Source organism: Eimeria tenella, genomic scaffold (genome assembly GCF_000499545.2).
Source record: "Eimeria tenella Houghton genomic scaffold, Eth_scaff16, whole genome shotgun sequence".
NCBI lineage: Eukaryota > Apicomplexa > Conoidasida > Eucoccidiorida > Eimeriidae > Eimeria > Eimeria tenella.
Genome location: NW_013541531.1, coordinates 24,746 through 36,753, shown reverse-complemented (window position 1 = coordinate 36,753; position 12,008 = coordinate 24,746). Strand labels below are relative to the sequence as shown.

Here is a 12,008-nt window from a genome sequence, read left to right as displayed (position 1 = left end):
AGCAGCATCAAGACCCTCCCCCCATAGCGCCTCCTAACCCTCTGTGGGTCTTGAGGGGCCCCCAGCAGCCCAAAACATCCTAAGGGTTCTTTACTTTACTAATTACCAGAACCCCGGGGGGCCCCCAACGGCCCCTGGAGCCGTAGGGGCCCCAGGGGCCCCAGGGGCCCCGGGGGCCCCAGGGGCCCCAAGGGCCTCAGGGGTCCCAGAGTCCCTGGGGGCCCCAGGGGGCCCCAGGGGCCCTAGGGGCCCCAGGGGGCCCAGGGGGCCCAGGGGCCCCTCTTAGAGTTTGTTAGGGCCCCCGGGGGTGTTGTGGGTGTTTTTGGGTCTGTGGGGTCTTTTGCTGCAAATGCATGCAGTGGAAAATGCAGTGTATGGACACCGAATGAGATTTGAGGCGTTTGTGAAGAGGAAAATGTAATTATAAAAAAAATAAAAATGAATATATTTATATTTGTAAAATATATTTAAATAGAAATATATTTATTTATTATATATATGTATTTTTATTGTTTATATATGCATATGCATATTTTGCAGTTGGTGTGCATGCAAATTAATGTGCATGCGCCAGAGTCCAAAATGTGTAGATAGTTTGGGCTTTTTGGAATTCATATAAACTCAAAAATACTATTATGCATTTTTGGAGTTTTGGAATCGCTTTATTTTTGCAAATAGGCTCGCGCTGCTGCTACTGCTCCTGCTGCCGCTACTGCTACTGCTGCTTGTGATTATATACTGGAATTTTAGAGTTGGAGAGAGATCTGGGGTCTTAGAGAAGCAAATTGGACTTAAATTAAAATTAAATGAGAAATTAGGTTCAAAAAATGAAAAAAATTACTTTTGGAAGGAAGAATAAACAAACGAGCAAAGAAAGCAAGCCACCCAGGTCTGGACATCGGGCTTGGGCGCAGCAGAGTATGAAGGAGTTCCTTCGGGAAAAGAATTTAATTTTGAATTAATTTATTATTTTTAAAAAGTAAAATGTATTTAATTTTGTTGGTTTCATTAAATTTTAAAGCTTTTCGCGCAGTTGCTGCGCTGCAGTCTGCGAGAGGCCGAGTGCATGCAGGACAGCGGAAGCCTCACGGCATCGATTCTGTAGCGGGTCTGTTTCTTCGGTTTAAATTTGAATTTAAAGATTTAAATGAATCAACTTTCGAGTTTGTTGAGCATTTGCAAAGTCAAATCTGAATATTTGTGGCTTTCTCCGGCGGCCGAGGCCCCCCACATTGAACAAGAAAAGAACCCGCAGGGGTGAGAGGGTCCATCTGACTGCGTCTTCAGACCTCCTTCGCCTCTTGACATTAAATAAAAGTGAAACGCAACACAATTGGAGTTCAAATCGTTTTTATTTGAACTGAAAACTCGACGAATCGGCTCAGATCGCGCGGCTTCCGGGGTGCGCGTTTCGGGTGTCTAGACAGCTGGTGGTCTGCGTGTGTGCTTCCTGAACAGATCCGGGGTCATTTTTTTTCCTTTTTGCGCCTTTCTGCGCGAAATAGTTTCAAAAATGACAGTTTATTCCAGAGAAAGCGAGCTTTCCGGCGGAAGGCGGCGGCCTGCACGCCACATGGTGCTGGTCTTCGACTTCGGCTCTCAGGTGTCGCGGCTGATCATCCGGCGCCTGCGCGCCGTTGGGGTGTACGCGGAGCTCCTGTCGTGCACAGCAACTCTGGAGGTGAGTATTTTCCCTGGAGTTCCTTAACTGCCTTTCAGAAGAAAGGCATTTAAGTTGAAAAGTTTCAAAGTTCAAGTTCTTGCAAGCTGCGTCTGGGGGCTTGCTGCTGCTGCAGGAAGTGGCTGCAGCGCGTCCCGCTGCAGTGGTCCTGAGCGGGGGCCCCTCCTCCGTGTACGAAGAGGGGGCCCCCCACCTGCGGCGGGAAGTGTGGCAGCTGCTGCAGCAGCAGCAAATTCCCATTCTGGGCATTTGCTACGGCATGCAAGAAATAGTGCAGCAGCTGGGGGGCTCTGTGGCTGGCGAGGGGCCCCGGGAGTACGGCAAGACAGAAATAACACTGAGTCCTTTGCCTGCGGAGCCCGTGCTGGACGCTGCTGCTGCTGCTGCTGCTGCGGAGGCCGCAGCAGCAGCAGCAGACGCAGCAGCAGCAGCAGCAGCGGACCACTGGTCAGTCCCCGCGGCCCACGGCCCCACACCTTTTCTTGCAGACCTTTTCTATGGAATTGAGGGGCCCCAAGTGACAGTCTGGATGAGCCACGGAGACACAGTGCAGAGTTTGCCTCCTGGCTTCACAGTGAGTCTTTTTCAACATTCAACAAGTCGTTTTAACTCCTTTTCACTCCATTTCGCTCAATTTAAGTCCTTTTGCTGCTGCTTTAAACCCTAAATTGGTGTTTCCCGCTTTTGCGGCTTCCCGGCATTGCTGCCAGCAGCTCTGAGGTGTACGTACACCTGCTCTGGGGTGTACGTACACCTGGGGCGGCTCAGGATGCAGCAGTGCATGCATGCAGACACAAATGATTTGCCGCAGCAGTTAATTGAAAAGATATTTGATTTGCTGCGGCAATTAATTAAAAAGGTGTTTGATTTGCTGCAGCAATTCGGTTTAACCTGCTGCAGCAATTCGCTGAAAAGAGGCTTAATCTGCTGCAGCAATTCGCTGAAAGGAGGTTTAACGTGCTGCAGCAATCCGCTGAAAGGAGGTTCAATCTGCTGCAGCAACTGGGGAAAGGAGAGTCTTTGTGTGCAAGTTTGCTGCTGCTGCAGACGTTGGCGTCAACAGCAAACTGCCCCATTGTTGCTGCTGCAGCTCCCGCAAGGGGTCTGTACACCCTGCAGTTCCACCCCGAAGTGACGCACACCTCCTGTGGGGCGCAGCTGCTGCGCAACTTTGCGCAGCGCGTGGCGCGGCTGCCGCTGCAGTGGGGCATGCAGAGCTTCCTGCCGCAGCAAATTGAGCTGCTGCAGCAGCAAGTGAGGGGCCGCGAAGTCATTGGGGCTTTGTCGGGGGGTGTCGACTCCACAGTTGCTGCTGCGCTGCTGCACAGGGCCATCGGCAACAGGTTCCACGGGTTCTTCATCGACACCGGGCTCCTCAGGTCCGCGCCCCTCTTTTCAAATGCTTTTCGCAATTTTCAACTTTATTTGCATTATTTTCTTCTTTTCCGACCTGTATTTCACAAAATTCGCGAAAAAACGAGCCCAATTGACCCCCGGATCGCGCGCCGCCGAAAGCTGCGCAGACACCCTAAACTGCGCATACACCCCAAAGCTGCGCATACACCCGAAACGCATTTCAGCTTTTCTGCAATTGCGTCCACTTGAAATAATCAGTTGACCCAGTAGTTTAATTTAATTAATTTAATTTAGTTAATTTAATTGACTTAATTGATTTAATTAATTCAATTAATTTAATCAATTGCTTCTGTGTTTTTGCGTCAGGAAAAACGAAGCGGCGGAAACAATGGAGTCGCTGCGCGCGTGTTTTCCCGACTTGTCGATCGAGTGTATCGACGCCAGCGAGAGGTTTTTTGCTGCTTTGAAAGGAGTTAAAGATCCTGAACAGAAAAGAAAAATAATCGGAGCTTTGTTTATCGAAGTTTTCGAAGAATCAGTTCAAAAAAAGAAAATCCCCACCAAGGGCACTTTGCTCCTGCAGGTAATTAATTGCCCCAGGGAACCCCTCTAGCCCAACCGCCGCGCTGGATTGGCCACTAGGGTTTGGGGTTTAGGGTTTGGGGTTTAGGGTTTAGGGTTTAGGTTCAGGCTTTACGACCAGGGCTCCGTCTGTAGGGCTTAGGGTTCAGGGTTTAGGATTTCCAGCTCCAGGCCATGACTTCGGGCGTCGGCTTCCGGCTTCCGGGTTTAGGGTTTAGGGTTTAGGGTTTAGGATTTTTGTTTGCGGGCCAGGGCACTTTGTACCTGGAAGTGATGGAGTCAGTTTCTTTCAAAGGACCTTCTCAAACCGTCCTCCGGGTTTAGAGTTTAGGGTGTACGGTTTAGGGTTTAGGGTTTAGGGTTTAGGGTTTGCGTTCAGGGGACTTTGTACCCGGACGTGATAGAGTCTGTTTCTTTCAAAGGGCCTTCTCAAACAATAAAGACTCACCACAACGTTGGAGGTCTTCCTGAGAAAATGCAGTTGGAGGTTTTGGAGCCTTTGAGGGATTTGTTCAAAGGTGCGCTGCTGCTGCTGCTGCTGCTGCTGCTACTGCTGCTGCTGTGTTGCTGCTTCTGCCGCTGTTTCGCCTCCGCCGCTGCAGCTGTTTCGCCGCTGCCCGCCGCTGCGTACCCGCCGGTCACCTGCCGCTTCAGCGGCCCCCGCACACCAGCAGCAGCAGCAGCTGCAGCAGCAGCTGCAGCAGCAGCAGCAGCAGCGTGTTTGCGCAGACGAAGTGCGGGAAATGGGGCGGGCTTTGGGGCTGCCGGAAGATCGGATTCTGCGGCACCCTTTTCCGGGCCCTGGACTGGCAGTTCGCATTTTGGGCGAAGTGACACGGGAGAGGGTTTTGCTGCTGCAGCAAGTCGACAGCATTTTCATCAAACACATTCGACAGGCCGGACTCTACAACCAAATCGCGCAGGTAAGCAGCAGCAGCAGCAGCAGCAGCGGCAGCAGCAGCGGCGGCTGCTGCAGCAGCTGTGCAGCAGGAGCTGCAGCAGGGGCTGCAGAAGGGGCTGCAGGAGCTGCTGCAGCAGTTGCTGCAGCAGCAGCAGCAGCGGCAGCTGCTCTGCTGCAAACCCTAAAAAGCCGAGCAAGCACGAATAAACCCTAACAAACCCTAGCGAAACTTAGCAAACCCTCGTAAACCCTCATCATGTTGGTACAGCTTTTTTGGCACAAAGGGCTGTGAACCCTCATAAACCCCCCTAAACCCCTGTAAACCCTCACAAACCCCCATGAACCCTCATAAACCCCCGTAAACCCCCATAGACCCTCCTAAACCCCCCAAGCCCCCGTAAACCCCCGTAAACCCTCATAGACCCCCATAGACCCTCATAAAACCCCCTAAACCCCCACAACCCCCCACGAAATCTCATAAACCCCCGTAAACCCCCGTAAACCCCCGGAGCTGTTTTTGCTGCAGGCGTTTGCGGTGCTGCTGCCGGAGTGTTTGTCCGTGGGGGTGATGGGGGACGGGCGGCGGTACGAGTGCTGCTGCGTGCTGCGGGCTGTTGCTTCGGAAGACTTCATGACAGCAGATTGGTTTAAACTGCCGCTGCTGCTGCTGGATGCTGCCAGCAGCGAAATCACCAACACTGTCCGCGGAATCGGCAGAGTCCTCTACGACTGCACCTCCAAGCCCCCCGCCACCATTGAGTGGGAGTGACCTGCAGCAGCAGCACCAGCAACAAAGCAGCAGCAGCAGCAGCAAAGCAGCAGCAGCAGCAGCAGCAGCAAAGCAGCAGCCGCTGCTGCTGCTGGAGGCTGCCAGCAGCGAAATCACCAACGCAGTCCGCGGGGTCGGCAGAGTCCTCTACGACTGCACCTCCAAGCCTCCCCCACCGTCGAGTGGGAGTGAGTGACCTCCTGCAGCAGCAGCAGCAGCAGCAGCAGTAGCTGCAAAGCAGGAGCAGCAGCAGCAGCTGCTGCTGCTGCTGCAGCGAAGGCAGGAGCAGCAGCTGCTGCTGCTGCTGCACCCAGCGAAAGCAGCTGCAGAAGCGAAAGAAGAATGGGACAGCAGCAGCAGCGGCAGCAGCAGCAGCAAGAGCAGCAGGGAACAGCATCAGGGAACACTGGGCTCTAAACAATGAACAGAAGTGTGAAAGACGCGAAGGAGCGTCAAGGAAGTTCAAAAGAAGGAGAGACGCAGCAGCAGCGGGAAGAGCACACAAAAAGAGCAGCAGCAGCAAGTTGCTGCTGCTGCAGCAGCAGCAAGTTGCTGCAGCTGCTGCCGCTGCTGCAAGTGATGCAGCAGCGAGACTGGCTACTGCTGCTGCTGATGAAGCGGGGGCTGCTGTTGCTGCTGCAGCAGTGGCACTCGCCGCAGCCGCAGCAGCAGCAGCAGCTGCTGCTGCTGCTGCTTTATTTTGCAAGGGTTTAGGGCTTAGGCAGCAGCTAGAGGCGAAACTTGTCTTTCTTTACGGCTGCCTAGGGTTTAGGGTTTGCGTTTGGGGTTTTGAAATAGCGCTTCGTCGTTTAGGGTTTAGGGCTTAGGGTTTAGGGTTTGGAGGCTCTTATTGAAAAACAGATTGAAATGGTGAAACAAAAGTATTTAAAATACGAATTGGAAATGAGTGGAAGGCTAGCCGTTGCGGTGTACGTACGCCCCGGCCTCGCCGCTCGATGGCGGCTGGCGAGGTTAATATTTGAATAATTTGATTTTATAAATTTAATTTATTTATTTATTTATTGTTAAATTTTTCAATTTTATCTCATTTGATCTCTTGTTGCGGAGTTCATGGTCCTAGATTTGAGGCTGAGACGAAAGCTAGGGCTTAGGGTTTAGGGTTTGGGGCCTGACGATGTCGTAGCATTTAGGCTCAGGCTTAAAATTTCAGTGTTGAGGGTTTAGGATTTAGGGTTTAGGGTCCAGTGTTTGGGGTTTAGGGTCTAGAGCCTACAATGTGGTGCTTAGGGTTTAGGGTTTAGGGTTTAGGGTCGTCCGGGGCCCCACAGCAATCGACGGACGGCGTGAGCCCTCAGCTTTTTCGTGGTTGATATTAATTTGACTCTTCTGAATTAATTAAATTAAATAAATAAAATGAAATAATTTTAAAATTACTTTTTGTTTTGTTTGAAGCTGCATTTCCTTTCCTTCCCTCCGGCGAGGCCAGCGAGCAGTGCTTCTGTAGCCCTCCTGAGGCTCTAGAGTTTAGGGTTTAGGGTTTAGGGTTTAGGGCTTAGGGTTTGAATTTAGGGTTTACGGCTGAGCGCTCAACGCGGCGTCTGCTCTGGCTCTAGCTTTGGACGCGTACCGCAAACCCTAAACCCTAAACCCCAAACCCTAGGTCGTGGCTTCGAAGGCCAAGGCCCTGCAGCGAGCAGTCTGCTGGGCCTCGCGCGCTCGGTTTCCGGGGCTGCGCGCCGAAACGCTAAACCCCAAACCCTAAACCCTAAACCCTAAACCCTAAACCCTCGGCAATGCCCGCGGGGAAGGGGGCCCCCAGGGGCCCCCACGGGCTCCCCAACCGCGTGCAGTGTACCCTCGAGGGGCCCCGGGAAAGTCCTGTGGTTTCTCACGAGACGGAGGTTTTTGATTTGGGGACTTTTGAAAAGAATTTGAAGATCAAAATTCTGGAATGCAAACCCCAAATCGTGGTTTTGGAACTCAAGGGTTGCGACGCCTCCCTCGCCAACGCCCTTCGCCGCATCCTCATCAGCGAAGTCCCCACTGCGGCCCTCGAGACCATACAGGCAAACCCTAAACCCTAAACCCTAAACCCTAAACCCTAGGAGCTAGGGTTTGGGTAGTGCGGGTACTTGTTTGCGGACCCGCGGTGGCTGTGGATGACACGGGGCCTCGGGTTCAGGGTTTAGACATTAGCGCTTAGGGTTTAGGGTTTAGGGTTTAGGGCTAAAATTGAGGCTTAAGGGTTTAGGATTTAGCGCTCAGGGTCGAACTTTTAGCGCCTGCGGTCAAGGGTTGCGGTTTTAGGGTTGAAAGCTTAGGGCATAGGGTTTAGGGCATAGGGTTTAGGGTTTAGGGTTTAGGGTTTAGGGTTTGGGCGCGTGCTCAGATATGGCAGAACACAGGCGTGGTGCAGGACGAGGTGCTGGCGCACCGGCTGGGTTTAATTCCCTTCAAAGTAAACCCTAAAAAGTTGAAATTCCGAAACCCTAATCAAGAGCTTTCTGAAGAAAACTCTCTCAAGTTCAAAATGCACGTCAAGTGCTCTCCAGGCGACCTCAAACCCCACCAAAAGTCCATGCCGGGCAAGCCTAGGGTTTAGGGTTTAGGGTTTAGGGTTTGGGGTTTACGGGGTAGGGTTTAGGGTTCAGGGTTTAGGGTTTAGGGTTGAGGGTTGAGGGTTTAGGGTTCAGGGTTTAGGGTTTAGGGTTGAGGGTTGAGGGTTTAGGGTTTAGGGGTTGCGGTTACGGGGAGACTGTCGGACAGGGGACTGAGCTCGTTTTGAGAAGCAGCGCCGCGCAGGGGTCCAGGACCTAGGGTTTAGGGTTTAGGGTTTAGGGTTTAGGGTTTGCTGCAGTATACGCGCGGGACTTGAAGTGGATTCCAATGTCGGAGAGACAAAAGCAAAAATTTGCGCAAGACCCTCCCGCCCCAGTACACCCCGACATCTTAATTACAAAACTCAGGCCAGGCCAGGTGGGGCTTTCTCCGAATGCATGCATGCGTGCATGCATGCATGCATGCATGCATGCGTGCGTGAGCTTTGCATATATGCATGCATGGGCTTTGCATGCATGCATGGGTGGGCTTTGTTCGCATGCTTGCATGCATGTGGGTGCCGCATTTTTGGGGCTTTGTTTGCATGCATGCATGCGCTCGTGGTGGAGTGCTAGCTAGCTCATCAGGGAGCTAGCTAGCTAGCTAATCAGCCAAAAAGCCAGCTAGTTAGCTAGCCAGCTAACTAGCTAGCTAACCGGACAGCTATACAGCTAGCTAGGTAGATAGCAAGCTGGCACACCATCTAAGTAGCTAGCCAGCTAGCTAGCTAGCTAGTTAGCTAGCTAGCTAGCTGTGGCTGTCTACATAGCCAAGCGGCTGCGCTCAAGTCTAGCTAGCTGCGTTGGTCTGTGTAGCTAGCTGATTATCAATTAATTAACTGGACAATTAGTTAATTAACTAGTTAATTTAATAATTGAATTATTTGTTTAGTTATTTATTTATTAGTTTATTCTTTTTCAGGAAATTGAACTGTTCGGCTTCTTAGAGAAGGGGCTGGGAAAGACGCATGCGAAATGGTCGCCGGTGGCGACTGCGGTGTACAGACTGGAGCCTGAGTTTGGTAGGTTTAAAGAGGAAAAATAAAATAAAATAAAATAAGTATATTCAAATTTATTCTTTTAATAATGCGGAAGCAAAAGAAAGATTCGGGTCGGGCGGGCGCCGCTGAGGTGTCTGTAGACCTCAGCAGCAGCTGAGGTGTCTGTACACCGCGGCAACAGCTGAGGTGTCTGTACACCTCAGACACCATTTTCCGGCTTTTCTCCTGCAGTCTTCACAAGCCCAATAGAAGGCGAAGAGGCGAAAGAGCTGAAGGAGTTATGTCCCATGGGGGTTTTCGATATTGAAGATTCCAGTAAGTCGCAACGTTTAGGGTTTAGGGTTTAGGGTTTAGGGTTTAGGGTTGCTAAAATTCTCTAACTTGCTAATCCCCGTTTTTTCCTGAATGTTTTTTAGTTGGTAAATTCGTGTTTTTTGGTTAAGTCCTTTAAATTGCAATTTCCCGTTTTTTGGCGAAGTCCTTTAATTTGCACATTCCCTTTATTTCCCGAAGTCCTTCAATTGGCAAATTGATGTTTTTTGGCCAAGTCCTTTAACTTGCAAGTTCGTGAAATTTCTGGTTTGCAAAGTTCTGTTTTTTGGCTAAGTCCTTTTATTTGGAATATCTGTTTTTTGACGAAGTCCTTAAATTGGCAACTTCTGTTTCTTGGCTAAGTGCTTTAATTAGTATTGCAATTCCCATTTCTTTTGCTAGGTCCTTTTCTTTGCAATTTCAATTTTTTTGGCCAAGTCCATTTCTTTGCAATTTCTGTTTTTCAGCTGAATTCTTTTTTCTTTGCAAATTCGCGTTTTTTGGCTAAGTCCTTTTTTTTGCAAATTCACCTTTTTTGGCTAAGTCCTTTTGGCTGTTGTGCAGCTGGCCGTGCCTACGCGAAGTTCCCTCGAAATTGCACGACTTGTCGTGCATGTTTGGAGCGTTTTGAAAATCAGTTGCAACTCAACAAGATCCCGGACCAGTTCATTTGTGGGGCTCGCAGCTGTAGCTGATTCGAGGGTTTAGGGTTTAGGGTTTAGAGGTTTTGGGGGTTTAGGGTTTTCTAGGGTTTGGGGTTTAGGATTCAGGGCTTAGTTCATTTAGTTGTACAGAAAAGCCCCAGTTGCATGCAGATTTCGTTCCTTTTTGTGCACTGGGGCGTTTTGTGCTGTTTCATTTCTCATTTTTCATTTTCATTTTCTTTTTCTTTCTTCCTTTTTGTTTTATTCATTTCTTATTCTCCTTTTTGTTTTATTATTTCTTTTTTCTTTTTTCCTTTTTTCCTTTTTTTCTTTTTTGCTTCTTTCAGTTTCGATTGAGTCGACTGGCTCAGTGCCGGCCCCAGAGCTGTTCGAGGTAAACGCGCGGCTGCACGACTCCGAAGAGCTAGGGTTTAGGGTTTAGGGTATAGGGTTTAGGGCTTAGGCTTGCGTGCATGCATGCGCGCATGCAGCCCCGAAATGCATGTGCGGCCGCAGATGGCAGTGGAGGTCTTGCTGGAAAAGGCAATTACCTTTCGCGAGATCATAAGGACGAAGCAGCTGGAGTAAAGCCAAAGAAAACCCTGAACCCTAAACCCTAAACCCTCATTATTACCCCTGAGTGGGGCAGCAATAAAGGGAACATGGAGGGCCTCGAGGCGACGCCTTTGCACTGCCAGCGGCTCCCTTCAAACCAGCAGATTGAGCCCAATCCCTAAACCCTAGGCTCTGAACCCTAAACCCTACACCCTAGGCGCTAAACGCTAAACCCTAGGCGCTAAACCCCAAACCCTGGCGCGCTCTGGCGTGCCCTCTGGACTCGGCGTTTCCCGTTGCTGGTATTTCCTCTTCTTGCAAAAGTGGATTTCGGGGGTCTGCAGTCCATTCCTAGAATACTAGAAAGTCTTTTAGTTCAATTTTGTTCAAATTTAGACAATTAATTATTTTGTTTCCTAAAAATGGAGAGAGAAACGCAGCAAGCTGCACTGCACGCTGGGTTACTTACCAGCACCACTGCTGGCTATTCAAGTTTCGGATGTCGGGTTCGGTTTTCGCGGCTGTTTCTGCCGCTTGCGGCTCCGAAATTTAGATACATGAATCCGAAATGACAGTATTTATCATATAATCTAAACAAAAATCGGGAAAAAACCGAGATCCTCCAGCTTTCCGCGCTGCAGCGACTCGTGGCGATATGCAAGGGGGGGGAAGCTGCCTCTGGCCGTCGACGAGCTGTCTTTTGGACTTCTGCTGCTCGACAGTGCTTTAATGACTCAAAAATATTAATTTAAATTAAAAGAACAAAAGAAGAAAATGAAAAAACTTCTGCAGGCAGCGGTACGGTGCACTGTTGCAAAACTTGCACATACACCCCACGCCAACGGCGCGATCTCATGCTTTTTGACGAGTTCCATGCTGAAACAACTTACTGAAATGCATTTGAATTTGAATTTGAATCCGAATTTGAGCTTCTAGAGCCCGGAAGGGCACAGAAGAAGCAGGAAAGCGGCGCCCAGCATTGCCTTAAACAGCAGCAGCTGCTGGGAATTGCAGCCTGCTGCCTCGGGAAACTCCCCAAAAGGGGTCCTTAGCGCTTTCGCCTCTATCTTATGCCAGGCCTTCGAGCCTTTAATTAGAAAACCCCTTTTGCAGCAGCCTCACTGACGCTGCAGCAGCAGCAGCAGCAGCAGGGGCCCCTAATAGAGGGGCCCCCCTGCTGCCCCTGAAGGGCCCCCACCACTCCTGGAGCCCCTCTGCGTTTCTTCAGCGCCAGCAGCAGCACAAAGCTGTAGTCGTTGAGGTGTGCAGCAGAGGCTGCGCGAGACACGTGCGCGGTTGGTTTGCTGCAGCAGCAGCAGCAGCAGCAGCACAGCAGCAGCAGCAGCTCGATACTTCCTGCGTTCCCCTGCACTCCCAACTGCAGCAACAGCATCAGCAGAAGCCCCAGGCAGCACCAAGGCCCTGCTGCAGCACTGCAGCAGCACTGGGGCCCCGGCTGCTGCTTCCCCCACTTGCTGCTGGGGTTTGTAGGGGCATGGCGCGTGAGTCTCATGAACCCGGCTCGAGGGTTTGCTGCTGCACTTTAGGGTTTAGGGTTTAGGGTTTAGGGTTTGGTCTTGTACCCACAAACCCTCAAATGCCGCATTCTTCAGCCTCTTTCCCTTCCCCCCCACCAGCCCCCTGGGGGC

The 12,008-nt window shown here is 50.8% G+C and overlaps 3 protein-coding genes across 3 annotated transcripts in view; all 3 read left to right on the top strand.

The window, feature by feature from the left end:
• Positions 1-1,147: 1,147 nt before the first annotated feature.
• ETH_00009385 (GMP synthase, putative) lies at positions 1,148-5,289 on the top strand (the record flags this gene model as incomplete). Its single annotated transcript, XM_013373583.1, has 8 exons — positions 1,148-1,257; positions 1,459-1,681; positions 1,797-2,255; positions 2,729-3,060; positions 3,404-3,620; positions 3,999-4,137; positions 4,349-4,542; positions 5,047-5,289. 8 exons carry the CDS (start codon positions 1,148-1,150, stop codon positions 5,287-5,289), a joined length of 1,917 nt encoding a protein of 638 aa, XP_013229037.1.
• A 1,754-nt stretch (positions 5,290-7,043) lies between these two features.
• ETH_00009380 (DNA-directed RNA polymerases I and III subunit RPAC1, putative) lies at positions 7,044-10,392 on the top strand (the record flags this gene model as incomplete). The annotated part of the gene is made up of 8 exons (XM_013373582.1): positions 7,044-7,286; positions 7,640-7,835; positions 8,108-8,226; positions 8,770-8,869; positions 9,080-9,163; positions 9,725-9,832; positions 10,152-10,198; positions 10,321-10,392. The coding sequence occupies 8 exons, from the start codon at positions 7,044-7,046 to the stop codon at positions 10,390-10,392; spliced, it is 969 nt and encodes a 322-aa protein (XP_013229036.1).
• Positions 10,393-11,854: 1,462 nt separating this feature from the next.
• The window catches only part of ETH_00009375 (uncharacterized protein), a gene marked incomplete at both ends in the record, with an annotated part of 855 nt that continues 701 nt past the window's right edge, over positions 11,855-12,008 (top strand). The window contains one exon of the mRNA XM_013373581.1: positions 11,855-11,887. Coding sequence (XP_013229035.1) covers positions 11,855-11,887 — 33 coding nt within the window. The remainder of the gene's footprint in view (positions 11,888-12,008) is intronic.